This window comes from Brassica oleracea, chromosome C9 (genome assembly GCF_000695525.1).
Source record: "Brassica oleracea var. oleracea cultivar TO1000 chromosome C9, BOL, whole genome shotgun sequence".
NCBI lineage: Eukaryota > Viridiplantae > Streptophyta > Magnoliopsida > Brassicales > Brassicaceae > Brassica > Brassica oleracea.
Window position 1 is genome coordinate 30,562,287 of NC_027756.1, and position 18,795 is coordinate 30,581,081.

General features: G+C 33.6%; 1 protein-coding gene across 2 annotated transcripts; it reads right to left on the reverse strand.

The window, feature by feature from the left end:
* Positions 1–11,374: 11,374 nt before the first annotated feature.
* Positions 11,375–17,665, reverse strand: LOC106312895. Of its 2 annotated transcripts, none has more exons than XM_013750579.1 (7): positions 17,103–17,665; positions 16,901–16,987; positions 16,405–16,623; positions 15,964–16,128; positions 15,080–15,133; positions 14,847–14,993; positions 11,375–11,934 (listed from the first exon to the last, which is right to left on the reverse strand). In XM_013750579.1, the coding sequence occupies exons 1-7, from the start codon at positions 17,316–17,318 to the stop codon at positions 11,557–11,559; spliced, it is 1,266 nt and encodes a 421-aa protein (XP_013606033.1). In that variant the 5' UTR covers positions 17,319–17,665; the 3' UTR covers positions 11,375–11,556. The 2 variants fall into 2 exon arrangements, with proteins under 2 accessions (XP_013606033.1, XP_013606034.1); XM_013750580.1 differs by having other exon boundaries at positions 16,405–16,780; positions 17,103–17,215.
* Positions 17,666–18,795: the final 1,130 nt, after the last annotated feature.

The window sequence follows — 18,795 nt, forward strand, 5'->3', positions numbered from 1 at the left end:
AGTCATGAAATCTCCATTACTCGAAGAATCAAGGGTGTTTCAAAACTCATTGCTTACTCCATCATAGAACACCTCCAATATATTGTCATCGTCAAACCATGGTGCGGGCACTCTCTCTGGTACTCCTTGTACCTCTCCCAAGCTTCATGAAAAGGTTCATCAGACTTCTGCAAAAAATTGGAGATCCTGTGCCGTAGAGCCGCGGTTTTAGACTTCATGTAGAAGTGGCTCAGGAACGCTGATCGGACCTTGTCCCATGAGGTAAGAGAGCCGGTTGGCAGAGATTGGAGCCAGCGAGAAGCTTTCCCTTCAAGAGAGAATGGGAACAGCGTGCATTTGACATAGTCTGGTGGCACTCCGTTAGAGCGAGAGAAATTGCAGATTCTCTCAAAGGCTTCGATGTGGTCCATCGGGATGTCACTAGTGAGACCGCTGAACGTGCTCTTCTGTACCAGACTTATCAGTGCAGGTTTGATCTCATAGTCTTGCCAAGTGCAAGGAGGAGGGTTGATGGGGGAGCGGTTAGTAACGAAGTTACGCGGAAGGTTCCGCTCCCCAATAGGATCACCACGCTCTTCTCGTGCGGTGTTCTCAGCTGCTTCTTGAGCAGCTTGTTGTTGATTCTGGATGGTCTGCTGCATCTGCAATATATGTTGTAGACTATGACCAAAGTTTATTTTATTCCTGAATTGAAATCAAACATCATCAGTCTTGGACGGGCAACAGAATCAGGCTGCGATGTAAAACTAAGGGGAGAACATCTAACTATGCATGATTGATACACTAGAAATAAATCCTTGCTACTGTCAAGTTAACAGTGGTAATTATAATATTTGAGATTCAATCCAGAGGACCAGTTTACTCTTTACTCTTATGAGTTCAATATTAAGCTGGGAAACAAGTGGGGTTTTTAAAATCAATGGCGACACAAGTAACTAGAATACCTAGAGATTCAAATTCGATTTAAATGAAAGCCAGCTTAGGGTTGTTCATCAGGTGTCAATGCAGAACCAAACAACTATTCAAGTGCAATGAGGTGCAGTCTAGAACTCGGATCACTCGGCTAGAACAATCCATTATCGTGGACTTGTTCCCTTTACTGATCGGTCTTGAGTCCCAAGCTCTCACTTGGAATAAGACGCGATAGCAAGCCTTAGAGATCAGGTCCGATTAGTTCACTTAATACCCTAATATCTACTCTCGGTGATTAGGGATATGAAGCTCATTCAATATAGGTCAATTTATCTCCTAAGCGGTTAGCTAGGTGATTAAACTTGAGATCGAACATTAAGTGATCAATTCAATGCAAGAAGTAAGAACAATATGAATGAAGAACAATTAAAATCACTTATTTGCGTTTAGCTCATGCGATTGACACCCTAAAACCCTAAGCAAGCTTAGCCGACTACTCAATCATAAGCAAAGTGATACATGCATGATTTCTAAATAATACTGCATATAAAATAAAGTAGAAAGACAAGGGTTCAAGATTATCTTCTCGTGAAAATGGGAGATGAAGCCTTCTCCCTTACAAGTTGCTAAATCGCCAAAATAGTTCTAAGTTTCTTGCCAAAACTTGCGTAGTCAAAAGAAATGATAGGATCGGCTTTTTATATGGAGGCGCCGGTGGTAAAGAGAGAAGAGATGGAATCTAGGGCAAATTTTGAAAATCGTGGAAGTTTCCTTAGTGATCGGGAACAGTCAGACGCTTGTTCTCTTCGGGAAAAACCTTCGGATTGGTCTGACTGGCTTTTCTGCGTCGGATATTCCAAAATGACATCTTTCTTCATGGAACTCTCTTCTTTGCTCTTTTACGTGCTCCAAACCTGGAATGATATCAAATAAGCATGAATTAGGACTGAGAATTAACTCAAAACACACATATAATGGTATTAAAAACACCATATATGATCCTCAACTCAGAGCAAGCACTATGGTCCATCACCTTCTCATTTGGAATTGGTTGATGAAGGTGATGACGTTGAAGAGGAGTTAGGAGTCTACGAGAAAGATTTTGAGTATGAGGAGAATGATTCTGAATCTGAGTAGAGATTCAGGTATTGGTGTTTTTATTTGCTTTTGAATTTGCTTCTGCATTTGCTTCTGAATTTGTTGTTTTAATTTGGTATTTTCAGTTGTTGTTTTTCTATATGAACCTTTGAGTCTTATTATATCTATTTGGTGTTTTTGGTTTTCTACACTTCTTAGATTTTTTATGTTAACGTAATATATATGTATGGTTTTGTGGTTACCTTTTTTTTTGTTTCAGGTGGGCAAAGCGCTTGCTTTGCAGCGCCATGGCGCTAGGCGCTAATCTCCAACGTCATTGCTTCATGTCGCAACACGCTTTTTCGAACCAATGTAACTACGAAATCAATTCCACTACCTATGCCTTGAGGTATTCCTGTTTTCATAGGAGCTTCAGGTTTTTCCTTATATATTTTCATAACTTTCTCCTCTCGGCAGAATGAAGCAACCTTTCTTATGCTTCTAACGGCATCCTTTGCTACTTGTATTGCATCCTCGTACATACTCTGCTTGCAGAGTTTCAAAATTTTCATTAGACAAAGAAAACAAAGAAACTTGATCCCGATACTAACTCCAAAGTGGACACAAAACAGATATTTGATTTTGTTACATTTGCATCTGTACTGAAGCAGACTATTATCTTCATGTAAATATAATTATTAAGCCGGTTCAGTGGAAGAGTGGCAAGAACAATGAAAACTAACTTCAAGCTCGCCATAAACAGGATGACCACACCAGCCGTGAGTCAGGATTCTGTATGAACCATAGCAGCATCAGCAAAAAGCCTAGCTCCAATAGCACAACTTGAGTACTCAGTCTCGTGGAACCATCCCATGTGGGATCTACATGGAGAAGGTTGAAACGATGAGATAGGTTAAGGCGTTTAGTATCATAATATAAAGATTATGCTTGCTTGCCCAATAATATAAAGATTACGCTTGCTTAGTTACTTACCCAAAAAAAATCTTCCTCGTGAAAGGTATTGCAAAGTATCATGGCAAGAATCTTGAAGTAAACAAAAACACGTACATAGATTCAAATAGGACCAAGTTTCACCAATTTGCATGAAAATATGTACATCTATAAAATGAACAAATGTCATCAGCTAGTGCATTATGGATTATGCATATGTTTATTGGGGTGTAAAACTAATGAAAAGCCGGATACTTTCCGAAAGAAAGAGATTTATTGTGTGGCCAAAGTGAGAATATCATGTTTAAACCTGTGAAAGAGCTTCAACTGATCATGTTTTCCTTGAACAGTTCTCAAAATGCACCAACTCTCCAAGAAAAAGCTTCAACTGATCTCTGTTCACCAAACATAACTTTGCTTATCTCCAAGCGACAAACGGAAAAGTGTATACTGAAACAATATAGAACATTGATAGAATAATTTACCTTCCATCGAAGAATAAACATGATGAGATTTTGGCGAGTGTTTTCAAGGTTTTTCCCGGCCATAGTTCGGTGGAGTTCGGGATTGGATTTCGGTTTGGAGAATAATTGGATTTGATAAGTGGCTATCAATATATATGCTGGGATATGGAGACTAGTTGAAGAGGAGGTCATCAGTTTGATTGAGATCTAGAATTTAAACATTAAATGCATCTGAATGGTGGAGGAAGGTCTTTTATGGCGAGAATGAAAACTGATATGTTGATCGATTTGTTTAGTCTGAAACTGGCGAACTAAAGGGGGAGGGGAGAAGGTATGGACTTTAGCTTTACTGTTGGACAAAGTTTTAAATTTTTGAATTAGATGGGCTACGTATACATTTGAAGAAGCCCAATTTTTTTTTCATTTTCAAATAAGTTAAGATGACATGGCGTAACAGATCCTTCCTATTGGTTGGAATTTTTATGTTGAGGTGGCAGTTCTCTCTATTGAGGATTTAAAACTTTTAGTACTGTAAGATGTCACACCTGGAATAATATATTAAACTAAGAACGTTTAATACTATAATGATAGTGTCAACTAATGACTCAAGTCTCATGTGTATAAAAGTAAGTTACCTACACGAGCCCAGTTTAAAGCATCACCATCGATACGCCAATCAATCTCAGTTTTTTTTATACATACATTTGTGAAACACTGAATTAATGTGCAAAATAGTGTAACGATCAAAAACCAATAGTTCAACAAGGCCCATAAGTTTATGCAGAAAATGTTAGGTGTCCTAAGATTTATTAGAATCTTAGGTGATCATGATCGTCTACCACCGTGAAGCCACCATCTCACCACCAGGGACTTTTCCGGTAAGTCCCCATCTTTTCAAGCCGTCGGCAACCAACACTGTAACTTGCCAATTGACTCGCTGTGACTCGTGGGTTGATTTTCTGGTGACTTGTACTCTGCGAGCTAACTAAGTGAATCAACTAATTTGGCTAAGCTAACTCAGCGAGTAACCTCAATGATCTGGTCAACAGTTCAATCAATGGGTTTGGTTGATTAGGTCGGGTTGGTTTGGTTTATAAAGTTGGGTTGGTCAGATCCGGTTGTTTGGGTAACCGGGTCACATTGGGTCGATGTATTTCTCTGGGTTGACTTCTGATTCTATTATAATGACTCGATTGTTTAGCCTGATTCAGATTCAGAGTCTGTTTGATCATATGTAATCCAAAACTGTTTTTCCTATTGCTAGGTGAGGACTATTCTTGTAATTCCTCCAACTTAGTTTACAACTTTGGTATCATTAGCTTAGCACATGTTATGTCTTTGTGAATCGAGTCTGTTTGAAATCTTCCATGCTTGTTTGAAATCTTCCATGCTTTTATTACTTTAAAATATGCTTAAACTAGACAAATGGATTATATGATGAAACCTCTTGATTGGGTTTTCATAAAAAAAACTCTTGGTTGATTTTCATGTTGAGTTAATAAATAGTTTATATATTTATAAGAGAAGATTTGGTCATGGAATACAAAGACAGACGTCTCTATTATGATGACTTATTGACAAGGTGTGGGCAACTTAGTCGATATGTTGAACCGTAGCCTTAAGACCAATAAATCATCTAAGGGGCAGTGCATGTGGGCATATATCCCTAACATGATGTATCTATGGAGAATGTGGATGATCACTTATTCAGATTTTGGATTTGCTTTGTTTTCTTTCAGCGGAGGAAATCCAAGATTACAGTCGACTACAAGTTACAGCAAAGAGAAGACTGTGGAGGAGAGAAGCTTCATCGCGGCATAGCAGTTGTCTCTTGAAACCTTTCAGCGGCAAAGAAGCTTAAAGGCGGCATAAGGCACCAGTTCTTGTCGTCGTGGAGGATGAAGGGCCTTGAATCAAACAACAAGTTCGAGTTTGATCCATTGGTTCAAGGGATCGATCTATCATGCATGTCAGTCTTTATTGTGACCAAATGAATGACATGGTGTTTCGGTAATTAAGTTTTGATCTGCTTTAATCTGGGTTAACCCATGATTTTTGGATTTTACCTGATTCGACTTTAAGACTCTTATATATAGTTTTAGGCTCACTAACCCAGATTTAACTCATTTTCTCTCAATGAACACTTGCTACTTGTAAAAGTTTGGATATTTTTTAAGTTTTATGCAAGTTTCTTTTGATTTCTTGTGTTCATCTGGTGTACCTTTCTTTAATCTTGTGATTATGTGTCAAGCTATCCTGAGTTTTGGTGCTTTCATGGAGATAATTGATTAGAGACTTCTCGAGTTCATGGGTTAGGTTGATTTAGTGATGACTTATGGTCAGACTAATCTACATATTTTTTACTGAATTCGTTTTTTATGCTAGAATAGGGGTTTGACAAATCTTAAGCTAGACTTTAGGTTTTTCATGCTTAGAATATGTTTGATGAAATTCTTGAATGACCAGTATAAGTGCTTAGAATGTTAGACCAATGAAATTCCTTAATCCAATCAACTGAACAACTGCCTTGTTCGCCGTGCTTGCTTATTTACTGTTTCAATAATTTATCTATTTTAATCACTGCTGATTAGGATCTATTGTGTGCCCTAGCTCCTTGTGGATTCGACACTTAAGTACTACAACTGAACCTCTTATTTGAGAGAGTAAAAGTCACTCATTAGGGTAATTTGAGTTATATATGGTAATTTTGTAATTATGTGGAATCTGGGGCATCAAGTCGGTCATAAACAAGTGGCCCGCTTCCGCGCTTCTCTGTTGATTGACAAAAAGTAGTGTTTGTCGATCAACGGTTGACTTTGAATGTCGACTCTAGCTGGTCCATGAACTCGAGTTTGTCCTATCTTTATCTCCAAAACGCTTTAAAATCACCACATTACTCTAAAACATACATGAACCTGTAAATACTCTAAAACATTCCAAAACATAATAAACTAGATATGGGCTCGTGCGTTGGGTTTTACTTGATATTTCAATTTATGAAAACATTAAAAATTGATTTTTTATTACAAATTTATGACATTTTTATATATTTACTGTGTGTGAGACTTATTTTATGAATAAAATTTTGTTTGTCACGTAAGTTCTAATTCGTTTTATATTTTAATAACCAAGGTGCATATTCGAGTTATTAGCTACCTTGTACCTAGGCTTAAACAAAATATACATACTTTAATATCTAAAGCGAACCTAATCCGAAAAAGAAAAGTAGAAGAAAATACAAAGAATTTTAAAATTGCACCAAGCCAATCAAATAAATAACAACGCCAAACTCGTTGTTATGCTCATTTTTTCATATTGTAATGTTTTATGGTCATTTAGTGATACTTTCATAATCATTCTAGGACTTTGCGCATTTGTTACCTTCTATATATATTGGTTTGCATTTGTTATCATTTATCTATCTCGGTTTTCATGGACTATATATCTTTAGTTGCTCAGTTAACAATTTAATATAAAATGTTCTAGATCATTATTTTCATCATGTAAATTATAGGTGATAAAACTATCAATATTTTATAATTTTGGATTTTGTTTTGTTTATTGTAGCCATAAAAATATATGTGCATGATGAAAACATGTCTCTGAATCTTGATTGTATGAACAGTATTTTATAAGAATCCATAACTTGTTAATTAAAAATTTGCATTGACTAAATATTAAAATAAATATTAGTACATGATGTAATAAGGCTGAAGAAGACACCATTGTAGGTCATTAAAAATTCTTGTAATTTTATTTTAAATATAAGACAGTCAAAATCAAATAGATCATCTGAATTTTCATTTTCTGCGTTTCATATATGTTTATTCATTTTTTCTACTTTCAATTTGTAGTTATATTGATATATTTTTCATGAAGAGTATGATGCATAAATAACCATAAACTATATTTCACGTGTAAAACTAGTTAATTTTAATAATAAAACATATAATATTTTTCTAAAATAAAATGAACTAAAACATTTACCTTCTACAAATGTTTATTATTCATAGAAATGTTTGAAATGATTATACTAGACAATATATATTCTGAACAAACGACAGTTGATAGAATATTACTTTGTTTGAGTTCTAGAATATCCAAAAAACTACTCTAGCTTCTATATTGTTATAATCATGATTACAATAGAAATCCTAAGTCTAACGCTTTCTTATAATCGTTTACAAAACCTCAATCCAATCAACCGAACAACTACCTTGTTCACCACTGCAATTTACTGTTTACTTAATTGACCTAGCTTAATCATAAATTGTTTTAAGATCTTTTGTGTGCCCCCAGCTCCTTGTGGATTCGATCCCTAAGTACTACAACTCAACCTCTTATTTGAGAAAGTACAAATCACTTAGGGTAATTTGAGTGGTATCAGTTCCTTGAGAACAACCCACAAAAGTGAATGAATCCTCTGAAGGCTCTATCTTCAGATCCAGATGGTCTTCCATCACCTTTGGTAGAATGTTGACTAAAGATCATGTGTCGCAGAGCGCACTAGGATAGTCAATGCCTCCTATAAAGTATGGTACCACAAACTTTCTAGGATCACTCTTCTTCTTCAGTGTAATCGTTTGTCTTATTTTCTCTTTGACTTGGTGGAACATTCTCCTAATGTCTTCTTCAGTTTTCTTGGTCTCTCAGAAGAACATCCACAGCCCGTGGGTAAAGTAAACCTCCTCAAATGGCTTATCCATTGGGATCCTTAGAATCCTCTTTGTGAACTTATCCATCTCCTTATCATTAGCTCATCTCTTCAGATGCTTAGGAACCTTTTCCTATCACTTCCTCAAGGTTCGTCTCACAGTAGCCTGATCAACTAGCATAGGCTCTAGTGCATCTTCAGGTTGCTCACTAATATTGTCTGTTGATGTCTCTGAAAGTTGAGATGGATTTCTGAGTGCATTCAGTTGTGCCACATCTATTTTGGGTAGTTGCACTCGGTAGCAGAGAGGTACTCGTCGATCCATGACTAGAGTTGACTGTCGATCGCCGGTTGATTCTCTCTGTCGATCGGCGACTGGCTCATTCTTCCGATCGATATCTTTCATACAAAAGGGTTTGGGTGGATGAGGGTGTATAGGTGCAAACTCTTTATGGGTCATGATTCTCACGTCTCGCATGTGCAACTGACTCCATCAATCGGTGTTCGTCTAATCCCATCGATCGATGTTCCTCTCTTGAAGTCAGTCGACACCAATGTGAACTGTCGAAGCTCAGATGTCTCCCTCCTGAAGCTTTTCCTCCTTAACCACCTGCCAAAAATCATCCTCTATGATTGCATTCACGTGGTACTTCAGTGCTTCATCTCCTTTACCCTTGATGAAGGTCTCTTGTTTCTTAACAGCTTCTCATGTCTGAACCACTTGTGTCTCAAACTTCTTCACATGTGTAGTCAGAGTCTCAAACTTTTCATTCAGCTCAGTGTAGACATCATCTATCTTCCAATTGACATTCACCATCAGCTTCTGCTAGCCCTCAAGAACTTGATCAATCATTGCTTCTATCTTGCTATCTCGAGTCTGTGGTAACACGTTCTGATAGGAAGAATTTCCATAGTTTTTGTTGCTGCCGTTGTTGAAGTTGTTGCTGTAGGGTTTCTGGAACTGTGAATTCTGGTTGAAGTTACTCCTCTGTCCATTCCCATAGGAGTTTCTGTATCCACTCTGAACTGGTACCACTGATGAAGTTCACATCCTCCTCAAAACATCTGTCACTGTTGACATCTACAGCTTCCATATCATCTGCAAAGCTAACCTGCTTCTTGAGAAGTTTGTGAACACTATACAGCTTAGCCTTAACATCGACCAACTCCTTTTTTCCTATGTAGAGTTTGGCTAAGTAGCTCTCTACACTTGACACGTCAGCGTGTTCATTCTCAAATCGATGATGTGAGTCTGTCACGTGTCTATTATAGTTTGAACACATTTATTACAATGTTTTTCCTTTAATATATAAGGGATTAGGTGATTATCTGCGTCCTTGCGCGGGGTGAGATTCGTATAACAATAATTATATTTTCTGATTATAAACTAAAATGTTGAATACATATATTGGGTTTCCACGATAACCATTTAACATACAATATTTAGTAATGAATTATTTTATTTTAAAAACTATACCTTTAAAATCTTCAAAAATCTTCTGAGATTTTAGAAAATATTATAATTCTTTTTTTTAATACATTATCACATATTACATGGAATAAACGATGAGCTTATACTAAACAGTCCACTAAGGTAAGATTTTTGTCAAAATTATACATGTCTCGAGTATGAATGTACCTTTTTCTATTTTAAGTAAGTCGCAATTTTTTTTACATATATATTAGGATTTTTATGCAAATGATTTTTACATATTATTATTTATTTTGTTTTCATTTACATATTATATATATAATTAAATTATAGTAAGCAAATAAATCAAAACAATATCTCTTGTTTCCTTACAATAATTGTTTTGATAAATAAATCAAAATAATCATTTTATTTATTTTATATGGTATATAATTACATTTTAATGATATTTACACAGATATATTGTATATTATAATTTAAATATTTATTATTGAGACTTCCTACTCATATAATTTTATTACCACTTGTATAATTGCTGTAATATAAACTTAAACCAATAATCACAACATTTTCAATGTGAGATTTTTTCGATGAAAATTTCAAAATTAAAATATTAAAATCTCAACATTTTTTCAATGAAAATTTCAAAAACAGATTTATGTATTTTTATGGTATATAGTTTAATTTAAAAGTTAACCAATTGATCACAAAACTTTCAATGTGAGACTTTTAACTTCTTAATAATTTATAGAAAATTCAAAATATAGCATATAAGAAAAAATCTAATTTTTTTTTATTTTATGGTTATTGTAATTGTTTAATTTCTTTTAACAATATAAAATTAAAAAATATAGGGAGAACACAAAAATTATTATCAAATCTTTATTATTCATAATCATTAATTTTCATATATATATATATAATAATCATATTAGGTAATTCTGTAACTTTATTTAAGGAAAGATGTATAATATTTTTTTATAAACTAGTAATCAATTTGATAGTTAGTTTAATAAAACGTATAATATATGTTTAGATGGATCAGCCTATTTTTCTAATGATTTTAAGAATTATTATAGTGATGACATGTGGCTACCAAATATATTGTAATGCTTATCAATTAATATATAAGAGATTTTGTTAAACCAAATTAAGCCCTTCTGATCATATTCATAAATCCAAACTCATAAAAGATTAGAAAGCAGTTTTTTTATTAAACAAAAACCTTTTATCCTTAAATCTTTTACAGCAAATCTTAATCATTTTTTATCTTCCGACGAAGACTTCGGTAAATCAAGTCTAGTCTTCGTTGCTTCTTTTCCTCGTTGCGGGTTGTTGTCTTTATCTCAATATTCATGGTGTGGATGTGCGGCCAAGGTAATAAATCATATTTGTATTTGAAATCATAATGAAACAGTTATAGATTTCGCTTAGTGACCATTACGTAGATATTACGTTCTAAGAAATGTAGATACTATGTAATTAGCTGAAACTAAAATATATTTGACCAGATAGTAGATCAAAAAATGCAATTATATTTTATAGACAATTTACTCAACACAAATATGTTTCATATAATTGCTTCTTTTTATGTACATTGTGTATAATTTTTCATATTTTCTGACTCTTAAAATATTTTCTATGAATTTTTAAGTAATCGAGGGATATCTAAAGTCCAAAATGGATCCAAAAATATTTATGGTAATTTATTCTGTTTTAGCAAATTTCCATTAAATAAATATACAATATTAGAATTGCGGATTCAGGGTATATGCCTACCTGTTGACAAAATTTCAAAAGATCGAGTAAATATGAGCGGTATTTAAAACCGAAATTCTCCGGATAAAAAAACTGTTAGAACTGATGTTGACAAAATTCTCCAAATAGAAAAATATATCTTTTTTCACATAAAAAATACTGTTAATGTTTCTGAAAACAATCTTAGAAAAAAAAAAGAGAGCAAAAGAAGAAAATAAAGCAATCTAATAAGAAGAAAATAAAAATCTTAATAACATGATTATAGCACTAATTCACACAAAATATTTCATTTCATCGTTTGAGGTTAGTCAAGGACACCGAGGGTTCCGACCAGGTCCTCCGTAGTAAAAGTAAGTCCCCCATACATTGTTTTTACCTTGTCTGATGTTATAACAAGCCGGGTGATCAGCCAAGACATGGAGATTACTCAGAGGCAAGAGATTGTTGTCCCAGTCTACAACTTGTAAGTTCCTGAAGTATGCAGCTTTCTCAAAGCCTTCATCTGCGAAATGGCCACTTCCCATCTGTGTTCCTGTGTGACCGCCGCTTGACCGGCTGTTAACAACTTCGCCGCCAAATTGAACCATACTTGCATGACTCCTCAAGTGACTGAATAAAAAGACTGGCCAGTAACCCAGAAGAAGTCCATTTCCTAGTTGAAGCCACCAATGCCCATGTTTCGGATCCTGCGTTATTGTTAATTAACCACAATTGGGTACACCACGTTTAGGTCCAAGAGAAAGAAAAAAAAGAATAATATAAATGAGAGAACAATATCAAAACACTATGAAACCCATAATGCTTTTGGGGTAAAAGCTACACTGGCCACGATTCTATTTAAGAAGTTATGAATGGATATATATATATATATATAATTTCTTAATTAGCGAACTCAACACCTGACATGTTACCATCATGTTTTTGTTTAGTGATTGCGTTTACTCTTAGCAACCGAGGTATTAAAAAAGTTAATGGTTGTTGTGTCTTTAAGATAAAAAGCAAGCAAACAATCTAAGCCTTCAAAACCAAAATGAATGATTTCGCATAGCTGAGGATAACTAAATAATGTATAAAACCTTCATTATAAGTATTTTTTTACTTAACCATCGTTAGTTGAGTTACCATTTAAAGTTAACTCTAATATTTTTTCACAAAGAGTTCATTTTAACATTTTTTTAATACAAAAAGGGTTATTTTATAGTTCTAATGCAATTTATATTTACTTTAAATCTAATATTAATTACAAAATGTTTTAATCTTTTAAATAATTTTATTTATCTTAAATACTATCTATTAAATTAATTTAATTAATAAAAAAATTAATACATTTTAATTATTTTCTTAATTTATGTTTAAAATGTCAAAGTGATATTTTTTGGCAATCTGAGGAAGTATATTTTTTAATACTTAAGGGAGATCAACGTACATTTCCCATATAGGTTTTTAGTTGATGTGATGAAGTTGTCATCAATTTCATATCTTCAATTTAGTGCTCTCACCAAATCAAGCCTTTTTATTTATTAACAATTTTTTTTTTGAAAAAACTGACGTTACCTTTTTTTTATTACTCCGACTTATGAAATTCGAAGTTGGTTCCTTTTTTTTTATTGTTCCCAAAGATTTGCTTGTATTCAAATTTCAAAGAAACTACTGTGACACACACATTGTAAAAGTTAAGCATTTCAAAGGGTCATTTTCATTTGTTTGATGAGTTGTATATTTTTAGGTTAATATATTCCGTTCGTTTTGTTTACCTTGGTTATGTCTACGACAAAAAAAAATTATCGCCCCCAATGATTACCATGATAGTTTTGTGTAAAGTTTTTGAATCTTTCCAGGATACTGTATATGTTGAAAAACTTAAGAAAACTGATTTAATTACTTCTATCGTTAAAGTGTATTTACTTTTTTTCGTTCGCACGTCTAAAAAGTACTTCAAAATTAAGCATCCTGAATTGGCATAGTGGAAAGATGAATGATTTATCGGAAAATAATTCGCGTCATTAGGTAAATGAGGCCAAAGCACGAAAAAATGTCACGTGGTGATTGCAGGTTTTGTAAACAAGTTTTGTGGATTTTACAGTAAGATGATTACATTCTTGGGGCGCAACACAAAGATGTTGTGTTTTGTGAGAAGGAGTGAAATGTACATCCCAGTTTGTAGTATATGTTGAAAGACTTAAAGAAAATTGATTTAATTACCTATATCATTAAAGTGTATTTACTTTTTTTGGTCACACATTCAAAAGAAAGATTCTATAGTTAAGTGTGTTTGAGTTTGAATAGTAGAAGGATGTGTGACATATCGAAAAATAATTTGCAATAACAGTAAGGTTAACGCACGGAAAATGTCAAATGGTAATGATAAGATCAATAAATAAGTCTTTTGAACCTCTGGAAAAGAAATACAATCCTCTTGGCACGAAATGAGACTCATGGACCGAGTGAACGGACGTAGTCATGGATTGTCTGATCCTTGCAATTTTTTCATGGGCAATGTTTAAAGAAAAATTGTGCTGGGAAGATAGAGTAAGTAGACATGATATCAAATATATGCGACCATTCACTGCTCACTAGGGAAGAATTAGGATCCGAATGGTGACAGTCTGCCCCGCACCGCACTCTTATTAATAGTAACAAAAATCTCTACATATATCTATATATCTATATGTTTTGTTTACTACTTCAACTACACCGCAGTTGTTTCGCACTTTACCATTTAGTATAATACTGTTCATATGTATATTATATCTACGTCATGTCTTAAAAAGTAGATTTATGTAACGAATAAAGAAAAGTACATGAAAACATACTTTTAAAACACAATGAAAGAATGGTTAGTAGGGCTCAAATTAATAGTTGGAGGGGCTCAAATTACTATATACTATTCATATGTATATTATATATATATGTCATGTGTTAAAAAAGTAGATTTATGTAATGTGAAATAAAGAAAAGTAGGTGCAAAACATTTTTTAAAAGACAATGAAAGAATGGTTGGAGGGGCTCAAATTAACAGTTGTGTGATAAGCTTATTTTTTAATGTGTCGGTCTAAAACAAAGGATTTTTAGCAAACATATTCGTAGCGGATTATGCGTTATTGACTTAATGTGTGTCGGTCATAGTGCTTTTTTATGAACTTATCTTAACGGCCTAAGTTTGAAGCAAACACATAAACGAAGTATTAATTACAGAAAACATTTTAAATTGTAATAGCGGGTCGTCAAATTCTACTTCTTGATAGTGTCTAGAAAGAAAAGAAGAAGGGCACCTGTTAATGCGCTAAACTACACATTCCGATTCATTTAAATCAAAAGGTTATTGGTTAATTCAAAACATCACATGCACGCACTACTATGACTTGATTCTACCATAATTTTCATCAAAAACTGATATGAAATAGAATATTAAATAGATCAATATTGTATTTGGGTTGACCAATATCAACTATGTATAAGGACAAATTGCAAGCTTTTAGGAATTAATTATATTTTCACAAATTGTAAGTTTTCAGGAATTTTTTTGACCTTATCAATAAATTGAATAGATAAAATATGTTTAGAAGTGGGGAAATAAATGGAAGAAAAGAAGACTGACCTTCCAAATCATTAAGCCGAGGTCAAATTGTCTTCCATTGTAAGAGGACCTTGGGGAAATCGCTGCGCCAATTGCAATTTTATTGTTGGTTTGTACGAACCCTGAGCAAAGTAAATTGTAGCATCCAGTCGCTTGGTATGCATCTGTCTGCTTTTCAAATATTAAATTCAATTTCGTTTCCATAATAGTAACATACATACATAAATAAATAAAAATAGAGAACTCGTCTTTACCGTCCAATATGTGAAGAATCTTGGATAATTATCTCCGTATAGCTCAGGACTAACCTGAAAGAGATTTCAAATGCTCTATAATTACTAATCAATAAGGACTAATCACCAACTTAATTACTGGACCCACTCTTTATCCTCATTCTTTTCCAACTTACTACTGTATACTAGAATAGTGGGGTGGTTCTCCATTTAAAATATTTCTAACATATCTCTATATTTGTTTTTATAGCTACGTTTAGCTACAAATCTACTATAATATACTTATATTTCTTTTTATAAAATATAAATTGTTACTTTTTCTTCTATATTTAAAGGTAAATAGCATTTCTCTGTACTTAAAGTAAGAAGAACATAAATAATATTTAAATGCATTTACCGAAGTAAATTACACACCTATTTATAATTTCTTTATTTTAGAGAAAATTAAGATATTGTAAATGATTTTATAAAATTAATAAACTAATAAAAATTGATTGTTTCGGGAGCTAATTTTAATTGTTTTTGAACTTATGTCGTAAAATATCAAAACATAGAAAACACTATTAAATCCCGTCCGCTTTGCAATATAAAAGTTGTGTATAATATGATGATAGTTTTGAGTTTATCTGAAAAGTATTCACTTAATATATAAAAATGAAAATATAAAATGTAAATAAACAATCTAAATATGTTTTATAGCTAGGTTGATTCTTATCACTCAACGAAGATCCTTTTTGCCGAAAGAAACTTAGGCTGATTCTTTTAGTGATGAAATATTTATCAGCTAATTAGCTCTTTTTTCAAAAAAAAAAATATTTATTAGCTAATTAATGGTTAGTAATCAACAATTTTTTTTGTTCTTTAAATAATCAGAAATAATGCTTATATAGTAAAACGAGTGGTACCTGCCAACCAGCTTCAATGGTATTTAAGTCATGGCCAAATGAGCCAGAGATTAGCCAAATCTGAGATAAACTAAACTCGTAAGCATCAGTGACACGTGGCGTCCACACGTTAATGCTTGCTTTTGCTCCATAGTACTGTTCTCCATTAACAAACACGACTGCGTGCTGCATGTAAACTAATCTATTAATGAAAAACCTTTAAATCTTACACCTTTATAATTAATTTTAGGTTTACACTTTATTTTCAGTATCAAGAACATAGTTTGAACATTCAAAGACCCTTTTCTTTTCTCAAACGAATCATTTTTAGAATGCTTTTATCTCATGTTGGAGAATAAAATGCTTTATTGAACCAACAAAAGTTAAAAAGTAAAAAGCATTAAGAATACAATACTATTCTCCCGCATTATGGATTCGTAAGAGAGGTGTAGAATAAGTTACCTCGTGACCGCCTCCGGAGGAGTCTCGTCTGATTGGTTTCTTCAGTCTCCGACCAAACCGTCTAACTGATCTTGCCCTCAAAACATCAGTCTTCGTCGTCCTTCTCATCGGTATTGACCCAATTGGACAACATTCACCCGACTGACTCCATAACTGATTAAAATTTTCTTCATTTGTTGTTTCATTTGCAATTGCAATACTTGGCATCTCTGGCAAATCCTGCATGTTTTCCATATATATATAATCACGTTTTCTTTCAATAACCAAATAGATTTTGTATAAACTCAGACTAATAGCTGAAATGCCCAGAGTGGATGTGGCTGCCAAGAGGAGAACGAGTTTCATATTTCGTTGGAACTTGATTTCTGGCTTTGACCTACATGTGGAATCCTCTATTCACTCAAACATACCTCTACACCACACGCTCTTGGATTTATAAAAATACTTTCTTTTCTAAAATTATAAAACAAGTACAGTGAAAGAGAAAATTAATTACCAGTGGTTTCTGCCCTCTTAGCTGGGGATGATCAAATGCTGGTTGCAGATGTGACGGTACACATTCTATTACATCTCCATCTGGGCTCTACAGTTTCAAAATAACAAAAACAAGTTTTTTTTTTTTGACTAAATAACAAAAACAAGTTCTCATAAATTTAAAAAGAAACATAGGCTTCCATAATAAGGGTATGTTTGGTTACGTGGATTGTTTTGATGGAAGGCTTGTTGATTCTCTTGAGATATTCTTCTACTTTTCTAAGTTTCTGAATCTCTCTCTTGGGTCTGAAGGAAGTTTGGTTCTTATAATGAAGATCCGACCCAAGTGACAAGTCTGGTTGAAGAGAGAGAAGAAGAAGAAGAAACCCAATAAATTTGGATGTGACAGTTGGAGAAGAAAATGAAGAAGAAGAAGCCATAACTAGAGAATGTAAGGACTGTTTTGTAATGAAATGGATAGGTCTATTTGTCTCCTTGTGCTTTCCTGTTTTTTTGCACAAGAACAAAGAAGAGTAGAAGAAGAAGGAGGAATGAGAATGATAAGTTGGTTTAATCCCAATGTCCAGACAGAGGAAAACAGAGAGCAAGCAAACAAAAACTACCAGTGTTATTTTCGGTTAAATGCTATTTCCTCTTTTTTTTAGGGGGTTTCTTCGGGTTTGTAGAATCTCAAACTTTCTCTCTGATATCTAGCTTTTGCTTTAAAATAAAGAAATAAAAAAGGAGAGAAAGATATGAAGTTAAGTGGCTTTGGGGTTGTGTTTCTGACAGTGTAGGCTTTGACAGGCACGAATTACCATTTAAAAGAGAGTGCTTAGAGGGTGGGCCTTTTTGCTTTTTGCTTTTTGCCTTTCCCCAAGTTTTTTACCCATAACCTCATGTTCACTTAAGCATCTTCTTTTTTTGAACATTACTTAAGCATCTTCTTTACTTCACTCGAAATGGTAATAAGCTAATAATGATAATTATCTAGCAACACATGATGACGATGGGACATGGATCTATCACTTGGAAAAATTAAGGCTTAAACTCTGTTTGTTTGTGTTACAAAAAAAAAAAAAACTCTGTTTGTCATCTTATCCGTAACTTTCTTCGTAATGTAAACTATTTAGACAATGGAGCACAATTTTCTCCTCTATAATTTATCTATTTTAGAGTAACTCTATTATAGCAGGGAAAATAATGTTCTATTGGAAATGAATTATTCATGAGTTTCCACAATACAAAACATGAATAGAGTAGAAAGTGAAGAAAAAGCATGCATTAATTTATGTATTGACTTGCATTAAATAAATTTAATGGTTGAATGCATTGTATTAAGATGTTATGTTACATATAAGGATAGATAATTTACATTTCTCTATATGGTTTCATATCTAATATATTATAATATATATACTTCTAAAATCAGTATTTGAAGAAATGAGTTATATTATATTTGATAAGTTTTATAATCCATAGATATTCAAAATTCTATCAAAATTGATTGATTGTTTTTCTAAAAAATCCTAGTGTTAAACTCTAAATGTTTTCCTGCGGATCTGATTGTTGATCACAGAGAGAGTAATGCCTGCGGATCTGATTGTTGTCCGCCTTGAGAATCATGAAGTGATTTTAGGTATGACTGGCTTGGAAAACATAGGGCCACCCTTGACTATCACCGTGTACGGGTGCAGTGTGAGATGGGTTGTGAAGCCCCGATTAGCTTCCAAGCAATTTGTTCGACCTCTGTGGTTTCAGCAGTCCGTGCGGAACGGATGCTTGCAAATGGTTGAAAGGCGTACTTGGCTACTATTACCACTGCGGAGGTCATAAAGGTGGTAACCCGGACGGGATTCCGCTGGTCAGTGAGTTCGAGGACGTGTTTCGGGCGCTACAGGGCATTACCCCTGATAT

Excerpts from the sequence above, each read along its gene's own strand:
- LOC106312895 (XM_013750579.1), bottom strand. The coding sequence starts at position 17,318 with ATGGCTTCTTCTTCTTCATTTTCTTCTCCAACTGTCACATCCAAATTT. Across the intron at positions 16,988-17,102 it reads CTTCCATCAAAACAATCCAC|AGCCCAGATGGAGATGTAAT; the intron begins GTAACCAAACAT and ends TTGAAACTGTAG. Across the intron at positions 15,134-15,963 it reads CCATTGAAGCTGGTTGGCAG|GTTAGTCCTGAGCTATACGG; the intron begins GTACCACTCGTT and ends AATCTCTTTCAG.